Source organism: Pristiophorus japonicus, chromosome 4 (assembly GCF_044704955.1).
Source record: "Pristiophorus japonicus isolate sPriJap1 chromosome 4, sPriJap1.hap1, whole genome shotgun sequence".
NCBI classification, from domain to species: Eukaryota; Metazoa; Chordata; class Chondrichthyes; family Pristiophoridae; genus Pristiophorus; species Pristiophorus japonicus.
Genome location: NC_091980.1, coordinates 219,759,650 through 219,772,713, shown reverse-complemented (window position 1 = coordinate 219,772,713; position 13,064 = coordinate 219,759,650). Strand labels below are relative to the sequence as shown.

General features: G+C 44.5%; 1 protein-coding gene across 2 annotated transcripts in view; it reads right to left on the bottom strand.

The window, feature by feature from the left end:
• The window catches only part of LOC139263286 (trafficking protein particle complex subunit 6B), a 51,436-nt gene that overhangs the window by 33,182 nt on the left and 5,190 nt on the right, over positions 1–13,064 (bottom strand). For both annotated transcript variants that reach the window (XM_070879129.1, XM_070879127.1), the window contains exons 2-3: positions 7,376–7,443; positions 5,697–5,814 (exon numbers count right to left, since the gene is read on the bottom strand). In XM_070879129.1, coding sequence (XP_070735230.1) covers positions 5,697–5,814; positions 7,376–7,443 — 186 coding nt within the window. The remainder of the gene's footprint in view (positions 1–5,696; positions 5,815–7,375; positions 7,444–13,064) is intronic.

Sequence of the window (13,064 nt, the reverse complement as noted above, 5' to 3'; positions counted from 1 at the left end):
TGAGCGACCTTTTCATGAGCAGCTCAGCTGGGGGAACCCCAGTGAGTGAGTGGGGTCTGGTGCGGTAGCGGAGCAGCACTCAGGATAGTCGGGTCTGCAGGGAGCCTTCCGACACGCGTTTCAAGCTTTGCTTAATGGTCTGAACTGCCTGTTCTGCCTGGCCGTTGGTTGCGAGCTTGAACAGGGCAGATGTGATGTGCTTGATCCCATTGCGGGTCATGAATTCCTTGAATTTAGCACTGATGAAACAAAACCCATTGTTGCTGACTAGGACATCAGGCAGGCCTTGCATGGCAAACATGGCTCGTAGGCTTTCAATGGTAGCCGTGGACGTGCTTACAGACATTATTGCACATTCAATCCATTTTCAGTAAGCATCCACAACAACCAAGAACATTTTGCCTAGAAATGGGCCCGCATAGTCCACGTGGATCCTCGACCACAAACTTAGCGGTGCCTCTCTGGGTGCATTGCTCAGCTGAGTGTAAGTGTTGCACTGGCACACGCATGCTTAAATCGGAGTTGATGCCGGGTCAGCACACATGGGATCTGGCGATGGCCATCATCATTACAATGTCTGGGTGGGTGCTGCGCAGTTCACAAATTAACGTATCGCTGCCTTTCTTGGGCAATACCACGCAATTACCCCACAACAGACAGTCCGCCTGCAGGGACATTTCATCTTTGCGCCTGTGGAACGGCTTAATCGCCTCCTGCATCTCCGCTGGGACGTTGGACCAGCTCCCATGGAGGGGACAGTTTTTTTTTAAAACCAAGGACAGTAAAGGATCCTGGCTGGTCTAGGTCCTGATCTGGCAGACCGTAACAGGTGACTTTTCGTTTTCGAATGCATCCATTACCATGAGCAAGTCCGCAGGCTGTGCCATTTCCACCCCGGTGGTAGGCAACGGTAGCCGACAGAGCATCAGCGCAGTTCTCTTTGCCTGGTCTGTGGCGGATTACATAGTTGTATGCAGACAGCATGAGCGCCCATCTTTGGATGCGGGCAGAGGCATTGATGTTAGCCCCTTTGCTCTCAGAGAACAGCGATATGAGCAGCTTGTGGTCAGTTTCAATCTCAAACAAGTACTGGTGCATTTTTTTTACCCCGTAAACGCATGCCAGAGCCTCTTTTTCAATCATGTTGTAGGCCCTTTCGGCCTTGGACAAATTCCTGGACGCGAAAGCAACCAGTTGCAAAATCCCCGATTCGTTAGTCTGTTGTAACACACACCCGACCCCGTATGACGACGCATCGCAAGCTAGCACTAATCGTTTACAGGGGTTATACAGGACAAGCAGTTTGTTTGAACACAACAGATTTCTGGCTCTCTCAAAGGCAGCCTCTTGTGAATTCCCCCATACCCAGTCGTCTCCCTTGTGCAGTAGCACATGTAGGGGTCCTAGCGGGGTGCTTAACCCAGGTAGGAAATTACAGAAATAGTTAAGGAGTTCCAGGAACAACCGCAGCTCCATCACATTCTGTGGTCTAGGCATGTTCTTAATGGCCTCAGGTCTTGGCGTCGGTGGGTCTGATGCCGTCTGCTGCGATTCTTCTTCCCAAGAACTCTAACTCAGGCGCCAGGAAAACACACTTCAAGCGTTTCAACTAGAGTCCCACGCGATCCAAATCAACTAAGAACCTCTTTCAGATTCTTCAAGTGTTCAATGGTGTCCCAACCTGTAACCAGTATGTCGTCCTGGAAAACCACGGTGCGAAGAACCGACTTTAGCAGGCTCTCCATGTTCCGTTGGAAGATTGCCGCCCCGAACGGGCATCTGTTATAGATGAACAGACCTTCGTGCGTGTTGATGCAGGTGAGGCCTTTCGAAGACTCCTCCAGCTCCTGCGTCATGTAGGCAGAGGTGACGTCTTCTCTCCAGCCAGGGTCGCAAATAGGGCGTCTGCCTTGGGTAGCGGGTACTGGTCCTGCAGCGAGAAACAGTTAATCGTTATAGTCCCCACAAATTCTGACCGTGCCATCCTCTTTGTACGGGACAATCGGACTGACCCACTCGTTAAATTCCACTGGCGCGATGATGCCTTCTCGCTGCAGCCTGTCCAACTCAATTTCCACTTTTTCACACATCATATATGGTACCGCCCGTGCCTTGTGGTAGATGGGTCACGTACCTGGAACCAAATGGATCTGCACTTTCGCCCCCAAGAAGCTTCCAATGCCTGGCTCGAACAACGATGGAAATCTGTTCAGAACCTGGGCACCGAGGCGTCGTCGACGACGGACGAAAGCGCTCGGATTTCGTCCCAGTTCCAGCAGATTTTTCCCAGCCAGCTTCTGCCAAACAGTGTGGGGCCATCCCCTGGCACGATCCACAGCAGGATCATAGGAGACTTTGACTTCCGCACTGCCAATTATAGGGATTAGTTCCTTGGTGCAAGTCCTTAGTTTGGTGTGAATGGGGCCGAGCTTGGGCCCGTGTGCCTTGTTGCACCACAGCCTGTCGAAGGCCTTTTTACTCATTATGGACTGAGTCGCACCAGTGTCCAGTTCCATAGATACTGGAATTCTGTTCAGTTCAACTTTCAACATTATCGGTGGACATTTCGTGGTGAATGTGTACACCCCATACACTTATGCCTCCTCGGTACGAGTCTCCATTTCAGCCTGACCCACAGTGGATCGATCTTCCTCTGCAACATGTGGTTTGCAGGGTTTGCAACTCGTCTGCACATTCACTGGAGGCGTCCCATTGTTCTGCAGCCATTGCACGCATAGTGCTTGAAGCGGCATTGATGGGCCCGATGATCACCTCCACAATGCCAACAAGGTGTTAACTGCCTCGCATTAACGATTGATGGCGGACTCTGGGTCATCTGAGGTCGGGTAGCAGCAGCCGGTGTGTACGTTCTGCCATGTATATTCCTGCTCGAAAACTACATTACTTTGTGCACAGTACTGGCCGAAACCTCTCTACTCTGCGAAATCGGTTTGGTGTTGTCACTGGTGGACATAAATGCCTGGGCTATCGTTATGGCTTTTCTTAGATTTGGAGTTTGAACAGTCAACAGTTTGCGAAGGATTACCTCATGGCCAATGCCCAGTACAAAAAAGTATAAGCATTTGTTCTAGGAATCCTTCAAATTCGCAATGTCCTGCAAGGCGCCTTCGTTCGGCGACATAGCTCGCCACTTCCTGGCCCTTCGACCGCTGACACGTGTAGAACCGATATCTTGCCATCAAAATGCTCGCCTTAGGATTTAGGTGCTCCCAGACCAGCGTACACAATTCTTCATAGGATTTAGTTGCTGGTTTTACCGGAGCTAGAAGATTCTTCATGAGGCCATAGGTTGTTGCCCCACAGATGGTAAGGGAGATAGCCCTTTGTTTGGCAGCGTTCTCGTCCCCTCCCAGCTCGTTGGCCACAAAGTATTGGTCGAGTCTTTCCACAAAGGCCTCCCAATCGTCCTCTTCTGAGAACTTCTCCACGATACCAACTGTTCTTTGCATTTCTGCGTGGTTGTTCATTACCTCGTCACCAATTGATACTCATAATAAAGGATGAAACTGAGTACTGTGAGCAATGAACAAAGTGTGACCTTAGCTCCTTTAATAAGACTCCAGAGTGCAGGTACCTCGTGGGTGGCCTGCTTATATTCAGTGCTCCCAAGGAATGCTGGGATCCCTTGGGACTCCCAATAGGTAAGCCCTCTGGTGGTAGTGTAATACAGGTTGCAAGGGGTTAAATACATACCAGCGAGTCAGAACTTGCGCTAAAAGGAAACATTTCCACAATACTGGCAAAGGCCCCACCAATATCCACTTTATAGAATGCCCCCACTCTCCGTTTCCTCTCCCTTGCCAAGATTCAGGTCTATGAAATGAGAAATAAATTATTGTCAAGGGACAATAATTGCAAATTTATCGGTTAAGGAGAAAGCTGCATTTGTTTATGCAGCACAAAATTAAGGTCCCAAAACTGGATTAAAGTTTTAATATGCCAAGGATTAACCAAGAAACTATCGGCGGTAAGGTAATGCAGCATGTTAGTGCACCACTTCACCATCATGAGTAGTAGAACATGGGTTCATGCCGGCACTTCTCCACATGGAGATCTCATGATCCTGGTTATGCCATCACCAAAGGACCAAGCGGAGCACTGTTTTCATTCTTAAATTGGCAGTTGAGTCACGACAGGGCATTTTCATGTCGGTGCTGATGGTCAGTTACAGAGTGTCACTGGTAGAAAGCTGAAACCAAGTTAGAATCATAGGCCCCAAGTTTCCACATGATTTGCTCCTGATTTTTTAGGAGCAACTGGTGTTGAACGGAGTATCTTAGAAATCAGAATTCTCCACATTTAGTTTGCTCCAGTTCTGGTCAGTTAGAACAGTTTCACTTTGGAACAGAATTTTTTTTTCAAAAGGGGGCGTGTCCGGCCACTTACACCTGATTTCAAAGTTTCGTAAGTGAAAACTTACTCCAAACTAACTTAAAATGGAGTAAGTGAAGATTTTTGTACGCTCGAAAAAACCTTGTCTACACTTTAGAAAATCAGGCGTAGGTTACAAATCAGGCGTAGGGAATGGTGAGGGGGGGGGGGGGGTGTTTAAAGGGAAGTTTACAAACATTAAACACTTCAGTTTTACAAATAAGGAGCCATCATCAATAATAAATGATAAATACATCAATAAATCAAAAAAAATTTTTTTTTTTTTAATCAATAAATAAAACATTTTCTACTTACCGACTGCAGCACCGGGAGCCCTCCAACAGCGTGCCCGTCCCCAGCACCAGATTTACAGGTAGGTGGCGTTGGGTCGGGTCATGGGGTGGTGGGAGGGAGGTCAGTTCAGTTCGGGAGGAGGGAGGTCAGGTCGGATCCAGTCCGGAGGCGCGGGGGTGGGGGGGGGGCGGCTGTCGGGTCCAGTCTGGGGGGGGAGGGGGGGGGGAAAAAGAGAGAGAGGGAGCGGGTGTCAGGTCCGGTCCGGGGGCGGGAAGTGGGGGTCGAGTCGGGTTGGGAGGAAGCAGGAGCTGGCCGTGGGAGGAGCCTTATTCACGCACCCCCAGTGAGGCCATTGGGCCAGGGCTAGGGGCTGCGTGCTTCGGGCCCCTCCCACACAGTTTCGGGCGTCTGGAGCTACTGCACTTGCGCGTCCACTGTAGCGCGCATGTGCAGAGGTCCCGGCACTGTTTTTGGCGCAGGGTCCTAGCTCCGCCCCCTACAGCTCCTGCTGTGCTGCGCTGAGGGCCAGAGGACCTGCAGGGAGGTGGAGAATACGGAGGGTTTTTTTTAGGCACACTTTGTGGCGCGAAAAACGGGCATCCAGGTCGAGACTGCGCCGTTCTAGGCGCGGCTCGAAACTTGGGCCCATAGAAATTTACAGCACCAAGGAGGCTATGCAATCCATTGTGCCTGGGCTATCCACTTGTCATAATCCCCTGCCCTTTCCCACATCCTTTTAGATTTTTCTTGCCTGCTAACCTTCTGCAATGGGAAAACAATGCTAAGAGGCCAGAAGAAGGAAAGTACAATTTTGAGCTTCTGACAATGGAACTACAATTGCTGACCAAATCAAAATAATGATATGGCAACAGTATGTGCATTTACACTTGTTACAATATGTTCCATTTCTCAAATGATTTATTTTGCCAGTTTTTATGTCAGTGAAACTCAGATTTTTAAAACACAGCTACTTAATTAGTAAGCACTTTAAATACACTTAAACTATTTACCTGATGATTAGTCCGAAGATTGTCAATCTGTTTTTTAAATACACTGGTCCAGAAGTCTTTACAGATGAACTTCAGGACATCCAATTCATCCTTGAATCGTGCAGTATCTTTAGTAAATCTGTGATCAAAACCAGAAAAAATATGAACATCCAACTGCTTTAGTTGAACATAATGACCTGGCTTTAAAACGTCAGTAAACAAACAAACATCCTGCAAATATAATTACAAGTTGCTGTGATGTAGGAACAGCATCCTGCAAATACTAATTTCACTGAATGAGCAGTTAAGTTTATAGGTTTATCAAAAATATTGGAAGTGTAAAAATAAGAATTTCAGGTTACTATGAACATACAGCATAACTTCACTATAATGAACCCAATTTATAACAAACCCCGATTTTAACAATCTCAATGGCAAGACATTATTTTTTCAATACAAATCAGCCCTACTATCACACACATTTAAGCAGGGTCTATCCAGACTGGCCCTAATACAATCATGGAATTGAAGCTGAGCCGAATTGAAAGATACTCTATCGTAGGGTGAATCCCAAATGACACATGAATTTATTGCCGGAAAGGACAGTCAGCCATCTACACATAAACCAACAAGGGCGCGAGAAGACAACTGGCGCAAGAAAACTTCAACCAGTATGTAAACATGGCGAGTAAGCAATTGCCTTTATCTCTGAAAACAAAACTTGCTATTATCGATGATCTGGACCATAAAGCAAAATTGTAAACCACAATCTGCAAAGAGCACTGTTGCAACTAGTGGGCCAGAGAAAAAAATTAAGCCTGCTATGGTCGAAGATGAAGCGCCGATCCAGAGAACACAAATCCATACTGCAACTCATTAAGATCCTGATGAAACAGTCAATCGCTGGTTTAAAACAGCAAGAGAGAGTTAACATTCTAGTGTCAGGCATTGTGTCACATGCAAAGCCCAAAATATTTGCCTATTCTTCAGGGATCGAAAACTTAAAATGGATTACTGGACCACTTTAAGCAGTGACACAATTTAAAATTTATAACAGTCATGAGCGAAAAGGGTGGAGTTGACACAGAGGTGACTTGCACGTGGCTGACAGATGTATTTCCATCTCTTATACAGAACTACAGTCCAATAGACATTTATAATGTCGACAAAACTGGCCTTTTTTAAAAATCAGCTCTTTCCCAATAAAACTCCGGCCAATGCAAATCGTCAAAGCCTAACATAGTGATCACCCTTATACAACAATGTTTTCTGCCAGTCCCGAGGAGATTCGTTGTAGTGAAGTGTGTCTGTAATTCCATGATCCCATTCGAAAGCCAAGCAAGTACAGTTTGGAACTAGTGTTGCAGTCTTCCCTCCACCCTGTACTCCCTTTGAGCACAGCTTTCCTGCTGGGAATTAGCCCTCAAGTTTCTTGTATCTATTTAAATTATGTAAATCTAAGCAAGTGACGATGCCTTTTCATTGGCTGCAAAGCTTCTTTTTTGCGACAGCAGAAAAGATGAATAAAATACTACACAGAACAAGTTGGTCTTTAAATATGCACCACAAATGCAAAGTTTTTTCCAATATAGATGTGGCAGCATGCTCTGTCATCGAATGAAATAAGTAGGAAACAGATCACTATGCTTTGTGATAATTTACTGTTTTTATTTATATCTCTTCAAAAACCACCTTACTACCTTTCTATTAGTCCTTGTCCTACTCTGAATCCCATGTTTTCCAGCTTGGTGACACATCTTCCACTTTCCTAAGAAAAAAAGAAAAAATATTTAAGAGTGATGAAGCTGTTGTGCACTGCCAAAGCACGTGGAGGAATTTACTTACTGGTAGTAGATTAAGTTTCACATGTTACCAGTGCAACCTTAGGATATTTTATGAAAAATGTCTTCCATGAAAGTAACTTTCTGATTAACATTCTTCGTTGCTTAAATGTTGCATGAGAAACATTTTTTTCCATAGGAAAACTACTTTCATTTTCACTGTAGTGTAATAAGTGACACAATGCTTTGAAGTACTAATATGCAGTGCTATACCAATGGTGAAATGTTGGCGTAGAAATTCCGCTTTCTCCTTCTCGCGGGTGTTCAACTAAATTTTAAAGAAAAAATGCGCATCTACCTGAAGCTGCAGCACCCACTCGATCTCCTGCGTAGGTCTGGAGCTGGAGTCACATGGCTCTGGGCACCCAATCAGGTATAGTATATTCTCAATCATAGTAATAGGAGTTTCCCCAAGTCCGAAACTCCTATTACTATGAATAAGAAATCCACCCAAACACTAAAAAATAGAAAATATACACTATATATTTAAGATTCATTTAAATTAGTTATTAATGTCTTATTAAAAAATATATATTTTCCCCGTTTTTTTTTTATTATGCCTTAAAATAAACTTACTGTAGTGGGGAGTGTTTTTAAACAATAAAATGTTTTCATAAATTTTAATATGTTTGTGTGTTTTAAAACACTTACGCCTGTAAAAGTAGGCTATGCGCCTGATTTTTCAGGCACAAAGTTTTTGAGGACATTTGCTGGGCAAGATATGTGTAAATATTGCAATCTTGCCTGTACAACTGTCCTTGCTCCCGATCTGGCTACGATCGGTCAAGCTCCAGCTTGACAGATCAGAAAAGCTGGTCTTCAGCACATGCGCATTGCGCGCTGAAAACCGGCTTTTCCGATGCCTTCCCAGGTACGTAGGAACCTTGTACGGACCCCAGGACATCGGAATTTCTACCCCATTAACTTGCTTCAATTCGCAAGTTCAAATTCAATCCCCATATCTCCACATTCCTTATCTCAAAAGGCCCACTTATACTGCAGCTACCAGTCTCAGCTCCAGTCAAGCAGTACCTCATTTAACTGCCTGGCTCCAATTTAGAATTATCCTGGCCTCTGAGCATTCATCCTCACTAATACACACATTCAAAGCTTCCACCCAACTTTTAAAATTTAAAATTGAGTGCGAATGGCAACATTTGCAACCACAGCATTTAAATCAAACTAGAGAAAGTTTTAAAGTGTTCATGAGGTCCAAATGCCTCTGAGCACTAATTTAACCATTTTTGATATCACACCAGAGGAGTTATAATCTCAAATCATTTCCCACCAAAGTAGAATGCGAATGTTGCAGTAAAAGAAACTCTCAAATTTGCTGTTGTGGAGACATGCCAAGTGGAAGTCATATATCTTCTCATGGAACAAACCAGAAAAGCAGAAAACACATGAGCAGAATCATTACCAAACTATCCCTGCATGCTTCCCATGAGTAGTTTAGACACCCAACTTCTGGCACAGGATACATGTGGCCTGGAGGGCAAAGATCCTGGATATTATAAGAGGTTATCAATTAAGGACACACCCATCTGGATTACTGCAATAGGTTCTTTACACATTCCCTCATTCCATCTTGCAAATGGACTCAATAGCTTAGCTATCTTTCTGAAAGAAATCATGACACTCGTATTTCTCCATTAAAAACTAATCAGAGGAGGCAGTTTCATTTGCTCATACTACTATTTCTCCCTATCCTTTCCACACAGCACTGCTACTATTCTCTCCTAAATTGTACTACACCTAATATAACCTGGCAGCAGACCAACAATATTCACCCAATGCAGGTACTTCAAAGATATCCAATAAGCATAACAATACTATCAAGCTCAAACTCTTTCACCTCAAAGATTTTCATTGAAGCTAATAGAATTAGATTAATGAGCCATCTGTCCTTATTTTTTTTTTTTTTAAGTTCAAACATATAGAAACATAGAAATCTACAGCGCAGAAGGTGGCCATTTCGGCCCATCGTGTCCGCGCCGGCTTTCAAAGAGCCACATGGTCCTCGGTCAGTAGCCCTGAAGGTTACATATAAACCTATGAACAAAGAACAATGGCAGATAGGTAAAGAGCGCCTGGCCCAACCAGTCTGCCCCACACGACTGCGATACCCCATGTATTGCAACATTTTACACTACACCCCACCTGGAGCCATGCGATCTCGAGAGAGGCAAAAAAAAAGAGATTAAAAACCCATGCCAATTGGGGGAAAAAAAAAAAAATCTAGAAAAATTCCTCTCCGACCCATCCAGGCAATCGAAACTAGTCCAGGAGATAATTCTGGCCTTATTAGATTCCCTGAAGCACTTAGCATTGTATCTGCACCAGCCAAGAGGTTATCCAGTCTAATCCCACTTACCAGCTCTAGGTCGGTAACCCTGCAGGTTACGGCAGTTCAAGTGCCCATCCAAGCACCGTTTAAATATGGTGAGGGTTTTTGCCTCTACCACCTTTCCAGGCAGTGAGTTCCAGACCTCCCCACAACCCTCTGCGTGAAGAAGCTTCCCCTCAAAATGATTTAGAGATTTACAGAAATTCAAGTATTTGATGCCAACAGGAAAGCACAAATACATTACATTGTTTAGTGTCCAAATTTCCACAAAGAACTGTACACTTAACTTATTAGCTAGACATGTTGTATAATATATACTTTACACTCTATGGGCTGGATTTTTGGCTTTGCCGTTTTCAGGGCGAAAACAGAGGTGGACAGAAAATTTACCGCCCGATTAATGTTTGCTCTGCATGGAGTAATTTTTGTCATTGGGCCCTAAAGGGAGTTGTATGACTTTTGCGGCCAGGAGCACTCTGGGAGAGGCCTTGCAGGGGGGGGGGGGGGGGGGAACAAAAATTCACAAAAACATTCAAAAAACATTGTCAACACCCTTACAACACAAATCATTACAAAAAAAAAGAAAAACTGGAACTTACCTTTTTTGCAGTTTATCCAACTCACTGCTGCCAGCAGGGCTGGACCGCTGTGTTTTCCCTGGCAGTCATCGTGGGGCACGTTTCGGGGCGTACAGGTCGGGTGCGAGTCAAAACTTCTGCCGGTGTCACAAGGAAAGCTGTTGCACACCCGGCGCAGCTCTCCCCGGTGGTGCTTCTAAGCGCGCCGCAAAACCCGACCGGAGGATCATGCCCGGACGCAAAAGAGCTCACCGCCCCATTCATTGCCGCGTAGGATCAAAACCCAGCTCGTAAACTATCCAAATATTCAGCCCCAAGAGTCCAAATTTATGGAAAGCATTATTTAAAATGAGTACTATTGTTGCATCTATAGCATGCATTAAACTGAAAGAATGCGAGTTGTGTTTTTTTTTTAAATAAAAAGGTATTTATTTCCAGAAGCAGGTGGTGTTTTTCTGGGCTATATGGCCTACCAGAAAAAGAGAGGTTGCCTTAATTTTGAAAATTGCACTAAAAACCTCTGCAAATTTTTAGTGAAACCTTAAATATCCAAGCTCCAATTTTTCACCTTTCTGATTATCAGTCAATATTCTTGCAAAATAAAGTTGTATTGCAAGCCTTCACCTCACTATGCAGCCTGCCAATACTCCTGCTGTTCTCCTAAATCAACCTTAACTCAGAAAAGATGAAATTCAGTTGAAGTTATTTGAATTGCAGTTTATTTCATTCCCATGCCAAATGTACAAAACCAAATCCCGTGTTATGTGACGAGATGCAGGTTCGGGTAGATAGTGGTCATCCCACTATTTCTAATCAATTGAAACTGGAGAATTTACCTCAGTTTAAATAAGTGAACTGAAACATTGAAAAAAGGCTTATATTATAAACTGCAGTGGCATTCTTTTACAGCAAAATCTTGATGGCCACAACAAAACACCACCAACAGGAGCTAAATGATTCAGTAATACTGACAGGTCAGTGAAAATTAAAACAGGAAAGTTTGGCGACAACTTAACATTACTAAATCAGCAACACTAATTCAAAAAGATTTGACTGGTGAAGAACATGCCACATTCTCGATTTCTTTAGATTGGAACCTTGGCTGGGTCTTATTCCCCAAAAAACTAATCACAAAATTACCTTTTTTTAAAAACTATGTAGTCAAGAAAATCAGTCAGTCTACACAGATCAAGCATTTTCCAGCTGGTGTCATTGTTTTTAGTGACCTGTAAATTGCAATTCACTGCTAAAACTAAAATAATGAAAGAATAGTGTTCAGATTTGCACTTCTAGAGGTAATAACTTATTTACACTAGCAATATTATTTCATTTACCAGGTTAAGTCACTAATGTCTGAATACAAAAAACAGTTTTCACCATGTTTAAGCTGACTCAGTGTGGATCTACTGTAGTCTGTCCATTTTGGTTATTGAGTCAAGAGTAATGCTTGCCACGTACTCCCAGGCTTCTACCAGTGCCACAAGAAGTTACACAATGATTCTTACTCTGTATTTTCCTCCCTTGTGATGGATCTAGTCTCTGGCATCTCTCTACAAAGATTGAGCTGTGGTGGCTCTGTGACACAGGATAAATCATACAAGAGAATCACTACATTCATGATTTTAAACCACTAATGCTGAATTACAATGGAGAATTCATACTACCAAAAAGACCATATTATAGAATCATAGAAAAATTACGACACAGGAGGCCATTCGGCCCATTGTGTCCGTGCCGGTCGAAAACGAGCTACCCAGTCTAATCCCACCTTCCAGCACTAGGTCCATAGCCCTGAAGGTTATGGCGCTTTAAGTGCACATCCAAGTACCTTTTAAATGTAGTGAGGATTTCTGCCTCTACCACCCTTTCAGGCAGTGAGTTCCAGACTCCCACCACCTCTCTGGGTGACTAAATTCTTCCTCATCTCCCCTCTAATCCTTCTACCAACTACTTTAAATCTATGCTCACTGGTTATTGACCCCTCTGTTAAGAGAAACAAGTCCTTCCTATCCACTCTGGGAGGACAGACGCACCAACATTAGCATCCTTGACCAGGCCAACATCCCAGCATTGAAGCACTGACCACACTTGATCAGCTCCGCTGGGCAGACTACATCATTCGCATGCCAGACACGAGACTCCCAAAGCAAGCGCTCTACTCGGAACTCCTTCACGGCAAGCGAGCCAAAGGTGGGCAGAGGAAACGGGGGACGCCCTCAAAAGCCTCCCTGAAAAAGTGCAACATCCCCACTGACACCTGGGAGTCCCTGGCCAAAGACCGCCCTAAGCGGAGGAAGTGCATCCGGGAGGGCACTGAGCAGCTAGAGTCTCATCGCCGAGAAATCAAGTGCAGGCAGCAGAAGGAGCGTGCGGCAAACCAGTACGACACACCCTTTCCCTCAATGACTATCTGTCCCACCTGTGACAGGGACAGTGGTTCCCGAATTGGACTGTTCAGCCACCCAAGGACTCATTTTAAGAGTGGAAGCAAGTCTTCCTCGATTCCAAGGGACTGCCTATGATGATGATGAGGAGCTAGGCCCCCCATAATTTTATACACCTCAAATCTCCCCTTAGCATTCTCTGTTCCAAGGAAAACAACCCCAGCTTATTCAATCTTTTC